At 41.2% G+C, this 13,770-nt stretch overlaps 2 protein-coding genes across 3 annotated transcripts; both read right to left on the bottom strand.

The window, feature by feature from the left end:
• Positions 1–4,456: 4,456 nt before the first annotated feature.
• RB195_017993 (uncharacterized protein) lies at positions 4,457–4,746 on the bottom strand (the record flags this gene model as incomplete). Its single annotated transcript, XM_064185219.1, has 2 exons — positions 4,457–4,534; positions 4,588–4,746. The coding sequence occupies 2 exons, from the start codon at positions 4,744–4,746 to the stop codon at positions 4,457–4,459; spliced, it is 237 nt and encodes a 78-aa protein (XP_064041100.1).
• Positions 4,747–5,428: 682 nt separating this feature from the next.
• RB195_017994 (uncharacterized protein) lies at positions 5,429–12,184 on the bottom strand (the record flags this gene model as incomplete). Of its 2 annotated transcripts, XM_064185220.1 has the most annotated exons (18): positions 5,429–5,582; positions 7,105–7,223; positions 8,045–8,170; positions 8,227–8,349; positions 8,421–8,505; positions 8,913–9,079; positions 9,149–9,195; positions 9,259–9,289; positions 9,350–9,436; positions 9,522–9,689; positions 9,956–10,054; positions 10,158–10,352; positions 10,422–10,652; positions 10,778–10,921; positions 10,981–11,091; positions 11,369–11,515; positions 11,610–11,740; positions 12,118–12,184. In XM_064185220.1, the coding sequence occupies 18 exons, from the start codon at positions 12,182–12,184 to the stop codon at positions 5,429–5,431; spliced, it is 2,232 nt and encodes a 743-aa protein (XP_064041101.1). The 2 variants fall into 2 exon arrangements, with proteins under 2 accessions (XP_064041101.1, XP_013296456.2); XM_013441002.2 differs by having other exon boundaries at positions 9,149–9,289.
• Positions 12,185–13,770: the final 1,586 nt, after the last annotated feature.

A 13,770-nucleotide genomic window follows, 5' to 3' on the forward strand; every position in this document is an offset into this window, starting at 1 on the left:
TCGAACTCGTAAAGGAGTACGCGTCGAATATGGGTGGAATGTTCGGCCATTATAGGATGAAATAGGCAAGGAAGAGGGAGCCGGATATGTTATCTGTATACAAGCGGCAGTGTCCTTACATAATATATTTAGAAGAGGAGCTTCCAGAACATCTCAAAAAACCCGCGCTACTGCGAAGTTTTCGGCAGATACTTTCCAAACACCCTAATATATCCAGTCGGCGACTGAAATACAGTGCTTAAAGGCATCACCCCACGAATCTGAGGTGGTGCGGATTTCAGGTGGAGTATTCGTATAGGTAGATCGTAGATTAAGGAGAGGGTAGCGATTCTGTCCATTTCTTCCTAACTGCCGTAAAAAAACGACCAGGAAGACACGGCTTCGAGCATTGCGGCGCGCTATTTCCTACGAGTTCGATCGAAGCGCGCCAGGTGCACACACGCCGCATCTCCCGGGCCTTTTTTAACGCCAATTAGCAAGAAATGAACGGAATCACCCACCTCTCTATAATTTACGATCCCGTATACGAATACTCCACCTGAAATCGGTACCACCTCAGATTCGTGGGATGATGTTTTTAAAGGCAGCGTATCACGGTTTTGACGTGGTGCGGAAACCAAAGCGAAAGCCGTGAATTCGGATTGTAGGTTGCGGAAAATGGCGTGGTTCTGTTCACTTTTCCCTAGTCATCGTAAAAAAAAATTCGTGAGAATCGATTCAGCTCCCATGAGGCAAGTTAGAAATCCGTAGCCTTGTGCATGCCATCCCGTCAGCAGCCTATTCGTTGGTTTAACTCGAATAACCTGCGGAGGAGACCTCATCAAACCTCGACGCCTCGCTCGTGGACCCGACGCGTGCTCAGGGGTGGCGCTTTGCAACTGATTTTGCGAGAAAGAACGACGTTTTCCACGCCGTTGTTCACGATGATTTGCGGAATCACGGTGGTTTCGGTAATATACAGACGGAACTCTAGGCTTTCGCTATCGTTTCCGCACCACATCGAAATTGTGATACGTTGCCTTCCAGTTCTTGAAAAAATTGTTGTTTCGCTTCAATACATATTCCTATTCGAGTGAGGACACGCATAGTCGACGTCAAACGCGTGTGTCTTCGACTGATGCAGGAGAATGGGAGATAGAGTACATTGGACATAAGCAGCACCACGAATTAACCAGTTAGAGAACACGGAACAAATCCTATACCAACTCGTTAGAAATCCTAGAAACTTCCTTCGAATAAATATAATTCATATTTCGATATGTAGCGTGGGTGGGTGTAGCGCAGTGCTAAGAAGTTCCGCTGCACTGCGCGGTCGCTGGTTCAACACTGCCTTGAGCCATCTAAACCACTAGCAATTTATCCCTAGATCTTTTATCTCAATACATCGATACAAATCTAAGTAGTGTCCAAAAGAACTGCAACAAAGTGCGGTAGTTAGGAGTTATGTAGATCTAAAACAACGCCGTAAAAATAAGCAATTCACCTTCTAAGCTTCATTCTGTACCATTCGTTACACTGTAGTTCGTATCTGTCTGGTACACAATCTAACCCCTTATCTGACCTCTCTCTTACCTGTTTTGCCACCTCTCATATTAGTTTTAGTACGAATGCGACTTCTTGGCAATATCTTGCGGGAATGCAATATGAATCGGCAAAGAAAGAGTTTCCACGCTAGCATGGAGGGACCCCCTTGAGAATAACCCAATCAGAACAACTTGCTGCGCTTTCATGATCCTCGATATGAAGGTGGACCGATCTGTGTAGCAGTGCAACACTGGGGCTGATCTGCGACGAAGTGCGAGCAAGTCTTGCTCGCAGTTCGTCGTGGATCAGCCCACAACCTTTGTGCACGTGAGGTAGGGCGGCTCAAGATAATAGTGTATCAAACCCAATGAAATCAGTAGATGGTTCAGTGGGCAAAATTTACTAGGAAATGACGCGAAGAGCACACAGAAATTGCAGCTACCTACAGAAAGAAATAGAAATAGGCCGCCTCCTTGCCACATGATCCGACAAGGAGGCTACAACATGTTCGCTGAACATTGTGCATCATTATATTCCGAGAACGGAATAATCTCACGCGGTTCCAAACATCAAATAACTTTGAGAAGATTCATTCGAATCTCTGATGAAGGTTAATTCGATAAGAACAGAGACTAAACTTCGATTTTAGCCGAAATGCCGAGAAGCGATCAACATCGTCAGCCGCTGGAATGCCCTACAGTGAATCGCATCCTTCGCGGGTGGGTACTTCGCGACTAGTCCATCAGCGAAAGGCACAGCTCGGCTAGATCCGACATGGAATGAAGCATGCAGATGCAACTTCAACTCATTCGTTAAATTATCTGCGGATTCTCTTCTTGCGTGTTAATAAGCTTACTAGGCAGGCGTAGCACATAGAAACGAGGTCTTCGCACTTGGAATTGAACAAATGCACTACTACTTACTGCATTAACAAGAATGTACTAAAAATATCCTGCTGAGATTTAAAGGCAGCATACCACCGATCTGAGGTGGTGTGGATTTCAGATGGGGTATCCGTAAATGGGCTCGTAGATTATAGAGAACGGGATAGTTCCGCTCATCTCTCCCTGAATCACTTCAAACAGCCGCCTCCAGAATGCTGTTTTGTACCACGCCATCTATTGCAACACTCCACCTCTTGCGCCGCCTCTGCCCTGAGAATTGTCGAACATCAATTCGGATTGCACCGATAGGCAGAAAGGGACGCTACGCGTGCAAGGGTGGCGCGCTGCAGTAGAAGGCATCGTACAAAACAGCATTCAGGGACCGGCTGCTTGCAGTGATTCAGTGAGAGATGAGCGGAACCTTTATAATCTACGACCCCGCAAATGGATACTCCACCTGAAATCCGTACCACCCCTCGTGGTATACTGCCTTTAAGTATACTCTCTGACTGGGGAAAGTTACAATGCTTTCAAAGTCATTATGTTTAAACATTTTTCACGTCTTCTAGATTACCGAAGCTCTTCAATACTTGAATATTACGAGTTAGAAAAAAACTCGCTGATATGTACAAATTCCTAATTTCATAGAGGCATCAGATGTCTCTTCAAGATTGCTAAATTCTGTCGACTTCATTCTCCTTTTCCCTTCATTCCACAGTAAATCCCTATAAAATGAGTTCACATCTGAGCACAATAAACCTATGGTTAAAGTTTTAGAATGAAGACAGGAACATAAGAAAGGAATATTTCGTCCTCCTTCCTATGCTTAAATCCTTCTCCATGGGTGTCGCCCTATGACCCTCGCACGAAGGGGCTAGTGCCCTTCGCCGATCAGGTAACTGCATAGTGCCCACCCGTACTTGTTCTCATCGAATTAACCTTCGATAGAGAATCGAATGAATTTCGTTAAGGTTATTTGATTTTTGGGATCGGAATGGGTCTTAGGGTTTGTTTGCAGCTCGTCAAGGACCCTTACACCTCCATAGGGAGAATCATGAGAGCGCAGGAAGTTGTTCTGCTGGGATATCCTCATTTGAAATTGGACCAAGGCGACTATCGCGGATGACGTCAATGGTACATTCATGGTTCCGTTTCGCTTGTGTATGTTATAAATGCAAATCTCTTCCTTTGAAAATCCACACTGTAGTAATTCAAAATATTGATGGGAACTTGCCTTCGTACAAGAAATAATATGGAACATGAGGAAACAAAAGATAAGAGATCAAGTAAGAGATACAAATGCAAAAGGCAATCAAATGGTTGGTACAAAATGTAGTTTAGAAAGCAAAATGCTCACTTTTACACTCTTTTCATCCTTTTTTAATGAGCACCTTGCTGCCTAAGTTAGTGACTACGTCCTTAGAACTGTACTTGTATGCTTCTGCTGTTGTCTGTCTTCAGTTGGCTAGTTTCTCCCAGTGATCCCTTATACAGGAACCCACGAACTGGAAGATGAGGACGAACTGAATAGGACTAACTACTTTAAAACAAAAGTGAGAACGAGTGCTCACGTTTGGAAAAGAGTTCGAATAACACCTTTTGGACGGTTAAGTGAACTGATATCAAGGAAAATACAAATGTCGCTACAAGAACCTGATATGCAAATCGAAGGAAGAGAAGTAAAAAATGTTAGTTCAAAAACCTAGAAAGCAACAGTTACTCCCTCCGATATCGTCGAGTCCAGCAATTCACTGGCGTAACATAGTTTACCCACAACCTTTTCTCTCCGGCTGAGACTTCTACCACTATTTACTTCATTGTGCTCTTCTCAATAAAAGACTAGTAATTGCGACTATAACGCAGCACTTTCTCCCCAGATGATGGAAACCGCACAAGTAGACGTCGATACAAAAAAAAAATCAGGATCATTCTAAAGCTCTGCATGACTAGTGACACAACTGAGCAAACAGTACTGTTCTATGAAATGTTTACTTCGATCATCGCAACTAAATTTAAAACGAACATTTTTGCTATCACTAATATTCCGTCTAATGTGCTGAACGGACCAATGCATCATTTAGCACATTTTTACGTTCTGCTGCCTGCAGAGCTCGGAGATTTGCAGCCTGAAAACATGGGCTTTGCGCAGAATTCGGCGTGAACCGTCGAAAACACCTACCTTTCTTTTTTGATTCCATCTGAAGAGGAAATATATTCCCACATAACTGGCTAGTGCAGCACGACAAATATTGGCACGACCGAAGTGTTCATGTGGGTTGAGATATAACCGTTTCGTAGCAACAATTTGTTGCCAGAATCCTCGGACTGCGTCTGCCATTTCTACCTTCACAAATATGATAAAACATGAGGTAACATGAAAAGATGCAAAACATTCGTAAACCGAAGATGACGAGGTACCACGAAACCATCAGAAGTGCTCGACCTACAGCTGCTTCAATATTTATAACACTTCCAGAGAAATGGGTTAATCCGACTTCAAGTCACATGAACAAAATAAAGCGCTAATCATGCGCCCATACTATTTTAATCACAGTGATGTCATCAAAAAGATGTCAACACTAGTTTGTGAGAGAAAAACAAAATTAACCGGTTTGTAAGAGATATAAGTGTGAGTGCACCTTTCAAAGGCCAACCACAACGTCTTTAAAGGCCAGGCAACATCTGAATCGATCTGGGAAAATACTCCAAACAAATAATGCGACAATACCATCAGTGTATTAGTAATGACTTAGACTACAAAAGTTATTAGAACTTGAAACATTCAAACATTGAGCACCCTACAAAATGAGAACGAAGCAGTCGGCTCGACAGGAAAGACGGAAATGTACAGTCTCCTCACTCGTTTTTGCGCACATAATGTTGCGGACTAGTGAACGCTGCGTTATGATTAGATGGTAGCATAAAAAACGGCACAAAAGGTGAAGGAAACTGCACCCCGACAGGCAAACTCACAAAATACGGTTTGATTCATATCGAAACATCTACATATTCTAGTAAGCTTATTTACACGCAAGAAGACAATTCGCAAGTAATTTGGCGAGTGAGTTGAAGTGGGCATCACTGCAAAGAAGAAGTAACCAATCCGCCAACATCTGCACATCCGAGTCCATCAAGCGTGGTAAAAGCTCGCGCCATCTCGACAACATGGATGACCTTTAAGGAAACACTTCAGGTTGTAGAAAAATATCGTATATAAGTATAAATATATTGCAAAGAAAATATCGGTAACTATGTCAAGTTCATTTCAAGCTTGCAGATGAAAATGATGATGAACTTAAGATTGAGCCAAAATTATCCGGTATATGTAGAAATTCTGACATTTTAAATCGAAGATACAGCAAGTCAAACATATTGCAGAAGTAACAGGATGTTGTTCCTCGCAAGTGAAAGCACAGGTGCATTGGGAGGAGCCGGACCCTCCACAGGTGAAGGGGGTCTAGCTCATGGGGTGCGGCGAAAGTGATGAGGATCCCTTCGCCATCCGTCCAAAAATGAAGAGGTCCCGACTACCGGACGTATGAATGAAAGACGGTAGATCTAAGGACATACAGGAGCAAGTGCGCATTTTTTTCTCCTGTAAGCGAGTTCGACTGAGACGATGAGGCGGATGTATACGAAGATTTTGTGTGAAACACAATGAATAATATTTGTTAGAACGATACATCTCAGTAACTGCTACGAAAAGTACTAATCATTATATCTTTATAAGTCTGAATGTACCTACCATCCTTCGCAAAACTTATAACCTACATTGGGACTGCGCCAACGCAACTTGGAGCTAGGGTTTCCTTTCAGATGCTGTCAATTTGCTTGGATTTTTCTGTCGAATTATGCAATCTACTGATCAAAATTCTCCAAGCATGTATTGGCTGGAAATGGAGACTACGAGCAGGTTCTTTCATATGGCAAGCTCGTCCTAAGAACAAGAAGAGGAGAAACTTGTAGATTGACTATTAGAATGCAACCGCTCTATTCTCTGTCCACAACCGAGACCTGACTTTTCCGAAGCTTTCTCATTCCTGAGAACGAAACTTATGACTTGTCAGTCGTCCAGTAAAATTTGAAACACATAGTGCCCTAACGTTTCATTTTCTTCTAAACAGAAAACAATTTATATTAAGCTACAAAGCAAAAAAATCTACCATCGCGAAGAACTAACTACAAATGCAATGAAAACTTATGAACACAAATTCGTCTAACAAACATGAGATTTCAAGCAATAGTTGGTCAATTATTTTCATTGTAAACACAACTTCTTCAAGAACTGATCATTATTCATGGCAAATTTCGATTCTAAGCAGTACCAAAGACTGAGGAAGAACTTTCGCGAAAAAAAAGAAAAAAGGAAAAATTATTTCGTTAAAAAATTATACTATTATTGCCCTTTCAACAGGAAATCGCGTAGATTAAGAAAGAAAGAAGAACTAACAACCATACTTCATAAATTTTTTCCAAAAATTCGTGCCAACATCCCTTGTATGCCCTCTAAGAACTACCGAGTATCAACGTTTCGAAATCAGTTTAGTTGTCAATAATAGTCAGAACGGAATTAACGAGAGAATGGGGAATGAGAAGAAGGTGGTTAATAAGAAAAACCCCACAGATTTTAAAAGGAGAACAATTAAATGAGAATAAATTAGCAACCAAATATAAACTGATCGAAAAAAACACGTACCATCCATTGACGAAGTCTATTTCTTCCGGTGGATTGCACAACCAACGTACAATGCTTTGCGAAATCGCTTTACGTTTGGCGCAAGCGAACAACAGCGTCAGGAAAGCATCACGACAGAACTGAAATAGCTACAGCTTCAAGATAGTAAATGTGTTGCTGTCACGTGAGATCTTCTAGGGGTAGATAAATGTATCGTGCTGGTTGCACAAAAAAAGTGTTTTTTTTCATCGCTTTCTGTGAACCAGAAACATTTTCATAAAATTGGATCTTTGGGCGTAACGATGTTTATGCTATTGCTGTTTTAAAAATGTGCTATTGACATACTATTCGCTTTAATAAGAAAACTATCACAGATATCAAAAAGTTTGTTTTTGTTGATCCATGCATATGTTTAGTGTCAAAGGCTACGTACATTAGAAAGAACACATCTTATTTGTCCAACGATCTCACTGTTGAAGGAAAACTAAGAAAAGAGTACGGAAAAGTGTTATAAAAGTTAATCTCTTCCAAAAGTTTAGGATGCAACAAAAAGTTGACAGTATGAAACTTCTAGATGTGTTATACGATGTGTAGCCTGTGAATATTTTGTTATATAACTATAACAATTACTTCAGAGAAACGGGGATTCTATTACAAATAAAACGAACTAAATAGCGCTAATTTGAAGAGAAAATACTGATCTTCTAGAACCTAAGTGTTTACTACGACTTTCAGAAGCGAACAAATAATCTTTGTGGAGAAAGAAAAATGTCCCGGATACACATCCATTCGGTTGTAAAAAGAAATAACCACACCCGCTGCTAACAACCCTCCCCATACACACGAACACTGAGCCTGTAGCAAGGATATTTTTGGTGCTCTGAAGCTACAGAAAATAGCAACGGGGAACATTTGTGAGCACCTCACGATGCCAAAATCGACAGAAGAGGAAAAATCTCACCATGTTTTTCTGCAAAAGATTTTCTTTAATAGAGTCCACACACAGCGTTGAAGAAAGAGTCATGAGCTGTTCCCTAGTCAGCGTCATCAAACCATCGAATATCGATGGAACAAGGTCACTGTCGATCTGCAAAGCTTCAAAATCATGTTATAACAATAAGCAATTGAAAAGTATGAACATACTTCTTCAAGGTACTTTTTGGGACACGAACTCATGACCGAGAACAATGCCATAACTGTGCGAACAACATCTTTCGGGCACCCAACAGTAATAGTGCGTGCAACAACAGAACGCCCTTTGCCAAGCTGAAATGGAAAGTGAGAGTAAAAATGAAAAGAAAACAAAATAATCTCTACGAGAGGATGTGACAACGCACTTGAAGAATCTTAACTAGATCTTCTGTCATAAGCTCCCTGAACACAGTATCGACGCGAAGAGAAATTTCCGATACCAGTGCTTCGCTGAAAAGAAAGTTAGATGCAACATATCACGAAATTAACTGCGTTGGATTCTAGATTACGAAAATGAGTGCTGTCACGACTAATTCCCCCTGATCATTCCCGAAAAAGTTCGTGGAAAGCGGCATTAGGGGCATTTGAACGTGATCACGCTCATACTCGTGATCTGCAATCCGAACTCTATATTGTCCCACAGATATCCCACATCGTCAATCTCGTGTCATGCTACCCTTAAAAGGTGATTTTTAGAATGCAAAAAGGAGCAGCTACTTTTCAAACTAGCGACTACTGAAGACATGTGAGACAGCATATGGTTAATCGAAGATGTGGTATATCCCAAAGAAGAAAAGCGCCGCAAGGCAACCCCGAAAAAAGTAAAACAAGGAGCACAGATGAGTACGGTCACTCACTTGTTTCGTCCAGGAGTACGCATTTTCATACGCCTATCCTGACATTCAATCAGAAGAGTGAGAGCAGATTCCAGTCGTAGCAGTAGCGTCCTAAGTTTCCTTTGTTTTCCGGCACGTTGTGCAGCATCATCTTCCGTATTCTCGACACCGTGTTCGACGCTAATGAGCTGAAACGTTGCTGATGAGCCGAACATGTAAGGAAACGAAGTGGAAACAGAACGACCTTAAAGACATACATGTCTTGGGTTGTTTGTAGACGACTTAGATGGTAATCCAAGTGAACCTGCAAATTTAACATTCAAAGGGACGATTTCTTTTGGCTCCTTCGGTGAGTCATATCGAGAACCATTAATACGTCGTCTTCGTTGTTCGTGGTCCTGAAAACACTTCCTATTACAATATTTTACTAAAATTCATTACACTACATGGAGCCATACTTTCGTCCCTTTGTCTGCAGCCACTTCTTGCACCGTACCGATTTGTTTCGGCTTCCAACCTAGTGCTATTTGCTTCTCCCTCCACATCTGCAATTCCATGAATAAAATGCTTTAGGAGTAGAAACATCCCGAAGAATAATTGTGAGCACATTAAAAATGGACAAAATCTCACTGTGTAGTAGTAGTCATCCTCATATGGCACTCCTGTTCCTTGACATTGCAGTATTTGAATCTTTACAAGCCATTCCCTTTCCTTGCAGGACATGTAGCCAGCAAACTGATCGAATGCAAGATCTTCTATAGTGCGCCCAGATGGCATACCCGGCGCTTTTCTCTGCCACTAAAAATAAGCAATAGCAAACGAGAATACATCAAAATTGAAGCGTAGAATTCGACTTTGTAATTATTTCAAAGAGGGCAAAGAGTCAACAAAAACCCATATGATTCGGTTTCCAGATTGAATCAATGAGAAGAGTCACTACATAAAAGATGGTCTATATTACATATTATAATTAAGATTTATGTACATTTTAGAGAAGTTATCAATCAAAGAGCAAGTTTCTTGAACAGAAAATGAGAAACAAAAAATTCAAGAAATGCACTTACTGGTGTTCGACGATCGAATCCTTGACTCGGAAAAGGGAGGGGTGGAGGAGGAGGGGCACCAGGCGGCGCTCTAAGCATCTCCATAATTAGAACAGGATCCTATAAGCAATCAGCGAAAGTAGCCTAACTTTCTCAAAAATCGTTTAACAGTTATACTGTTTGAACAGAAACATAAGATAGCCGAAATTTTAAGCATAGATACCTTCACAGTATCGAATACGACTCGAAGAAGAGGTGGAATAGGCGGACAACCCGGCGGAAGACATGGTGTTCGGCCAGTGAGATGTTCAAGCCAGATCGGTACAAGGGGTAGCATTAAAGGATGTAATGGGGGAAGAAATGGCGGTAGTGGTATAGGCGGCGGAATATTTCCAAAATTAGGAGGGATACTGGGTGCCTGAAATGATTTGTTTTGAATCACTAGTTCCATGTGTGACTGAACAGTCGCCAAAGATAACAGGCTTACCAGTCCAGGATGAGTTTGACCTTGGGGTGAAGGCAAAGAAGTAAAAGACGTTTGTTGTGGCATGCAGTGAGATACTTGAGTCCTAATAGATGGCGACACAGCTGTTGCTTCTTCAAGAAATCGACGCTCCAGATCAGTAGCGTTCACAACGGTGGATTTCACATTATTAACGGGACAAATGCCAGTGATAGATTGAACATTTGGCAGATGTTTTCGTTCCAAATCCTCCAACTGAAATGGATAGTCACAAGTGAAAAGTCCAAGGTTCGATGGAAAACAAGTAAGGTAAAATGAAAGTTCTTAGCTATTGAAATATTGTTGATTTCACATTGTAACAAAACGAAATACGAACACACCGTGGAACACCGAGGCATTGGCGGCAAAACAGAAGGACGTGGTTGTACGAAAGGACTCGAAGCAGAAACAACCGTATGTGGGACCCGACTCAGTGTGGAATACGCATTCGACGCGGTATTGAAACTATTCGAAGAAATATCGCTCTGAAACGAAAAGAAAATGAAAAATAAGAGAATATTAGAATGCAGAATATTACTCTCACCGCTTGTTGCGTCGAGTTTACAGTTTTTTGAGAAGTGGTAGCGCCTTTCTGTTCCTCCCAAAGCTCGTAAAGGTTGTGCGATCGTTGGTTCCACAACGAATCCAGCTTGGCCTAAAGAGGTCATTTGTTAAGACGAAAATGGATTTCTGATTTGTTTGAAAAGTGCTCCTGTAACCTCGACTTCGTGAGAAAGAGAACTTTAGCACATTTCATTCAGTCATATGTAAACGAATAAATAGGAAATACCGTCTCAGCAATTTTTCAAGCTGAGTCGCAGACAACAAAAACAAACGAAAAAGTACAGAGCAATTTATCAGTGCGCACATTCTCACCAATAAATTTGTTGAAAACATTTAAAAGTAGCAATGTTGTAAAAAGAAGAACCAACCATTGTTTCACTACCGAATGTTGAAAACGACGAATTCCCAAAAATGTCAAAGTCGGGAATCGGGACATTTGAAGCATCAGGTGCCGGAGCTTTCGAGCAGCCCGGAGCATCCCAAGGGGCTCCATCGTCAAGCCGTAGAAAGGCCGTCTGCATTAAAGATAGAATTACAAATGAAACATAAATTAGAGTAGTGCATGTGAAATTGAACGTTGAAATAGAAATGGGAAGAATGGGGACCCACCTGAGCTGCATAATCTTCTAGCTCGCTGTTAATTGAGCCCTGAACATCATCTCCGAATGTCTCGTCATTAATAGCATCAATTTCATCTGTTACACCCTCACAAGCGTTTTCGTCATCATCCCGAATACAACCTGAACAAATAATTTCAAGTAACAGAAACAAATAAGTAATAAATGAAAGTAGCATCTAGAAGAATGAATATGCCAGGTTTTCCTAAGAAACACACTAAATTCGTAAGAACTCATCCAACCATTCGTCTTATTCGCTATGGAAATTCATAAATCTCACTTATCCAGTTCATTTCCATGAAGAAACAAATTTGAAAAATCACAACTGGGAGAAACCCCCTTTTCCTTTCCTTGCAAAATCGAAGTCCTCATTGACTTCGAAACACTCTAATCAAAACCAAAGAAAATGAAACAATTGTCCGGAACTAGACAGAAAAATACGTTTAATTTGGCTCGAAGATGAATTTTTAGGATTCAACATGAGTTTGATTAGAACATACCGAACATGTAATCATCGCATAAAGATCGATCAGGTCTGCCAAGATTCATCTCACCATTCAATACCATGAAATAAACGATGGATCAGCAACCACATCCACTGACTATCCTGAAAATGGTACACTGAACTTGGTGTTTCACCCAAAAATCGAGGACCCCAGTGACGAAATCAAAATAAGAAATGCTCGAAGGAATCCCTAATACCCAGAATAAACCTTGGACCAATCCTCATCAATAATCAACTAATCTCACCTCGATTACGGCGGCCCATCGATTGATTAACATCAAACGAACGGTGAGACCATGGCCGCCCGTCAACACAACGTTCGTTGCGGGACGCAGCTCCGAGCTCTGAAGGAGTCCTTTAAGTCGGCTGCGCTCGCGTTCGGATGACTCTCTCCTTGAGATTGCAGGGAGAGACCGAGAAATGTTTTAAAGTTGCTGGTAGTTCATTTATTTGTTTCCACTTAGTTAGATTAGTTAACCACGAAGGGGACTGAACAAGTGTTATGTCATGCATCCCAAGTCAAAGAATTCCTGTTTTGAAGCGCTACAAGTTTGAGAGTCAACAGGAGAGACATACGAACGTTCGAAGGGGTCACGTGAAACAATGTGAAGCGTAGAACATGAACTTTGTATCCGAAGATAACATGTAGACGTATCAAGGACCGATGGAGAAAGAAACACCAGCAAAAGGGCAAACGTAATACAGTGCTTAAATTTTCTTTTTAAGGTTAAAAAATATCGACAGCGCAAAAGAAGTGCACCGCGTTTAGGAGTGGAACATCTGACTGCTTTGACTTGCTTGACTTAACCGGCAGGTGGATGTTCTGGCCTAACGACTTATCCGCATCTTCTCCGAAGTGAGTCGTCCTTGGACGTATTCGAAACACCCCTAAAAATCTTAAATATGTCGAATTGAAGACAGAAGTGAGTTTTTGCTTCACTACACTTCATCTCAGTAATAATACATCAGTAAAACAGAGGAATGAAAGAAAAAACATTTTGTAACTAATTCACAACCATTAGCTAAAACGATAAACACCGACTAAAGAGAACAGTGAGAGAGGTGGTTCACTGCTATAAAAAAACAAGAGGGAGAAAATAATGCAAGAAATATTCTAGAAGTAAAAAAAAATCATCGAACAAATTATGTTTACAGAAGGCAAATCATAAAAACTCACCTAGATGAGCTTTTCAACTGAGACATGTATATTTCGCTGATCCGGTACACCTTCAGGGGCCAGTCTGATCCTTGAAGGTGTACCAGATCTAAGGATAAAGATAGGAAGATTCAATAATTTCCCAGACAACCTATTCATAAGGTTGTCTGGAAAATTCTGTGCTTTTTGTACCTTCGGAGAGATTCGAGTTACGCTACTATTGAAGCCGCAGCACTAGAATACGATTCCAATGTAGTTCGTTACACGAGCTGAGAAATACGGAGGGAGGAGAAAAGAATAGGCGATTTAGACTTTCTGTAAGTACTTCTCAGTAATGTGGAGATGCAGCAGGACATTTCGAACTGCTGAAAATTTAGTTCCACCCACCGTGCGATGTTTTTGCAGGATTTTTCAAACATAATCCAGCATACCTCCGCCAAAATCCAATTCAAACATCATTCCATCAGTAGTAAAACAAAAACAACTTTCGTG

This window comes from Necator americanus, chromosome II (genome assembly GCF_031761385.1).
Source record: "Necator americanus strain Aroian chromosome II, whole genome shotgun sequence".
In the NCBI taxonomy this organism is placed as follows: domain Eukaryota; kingdom Metazoa; phylum Nematoda; class Chromadorea; order Rhabditida; family Ancylostomatidae; genus Necator; species Necator americanus.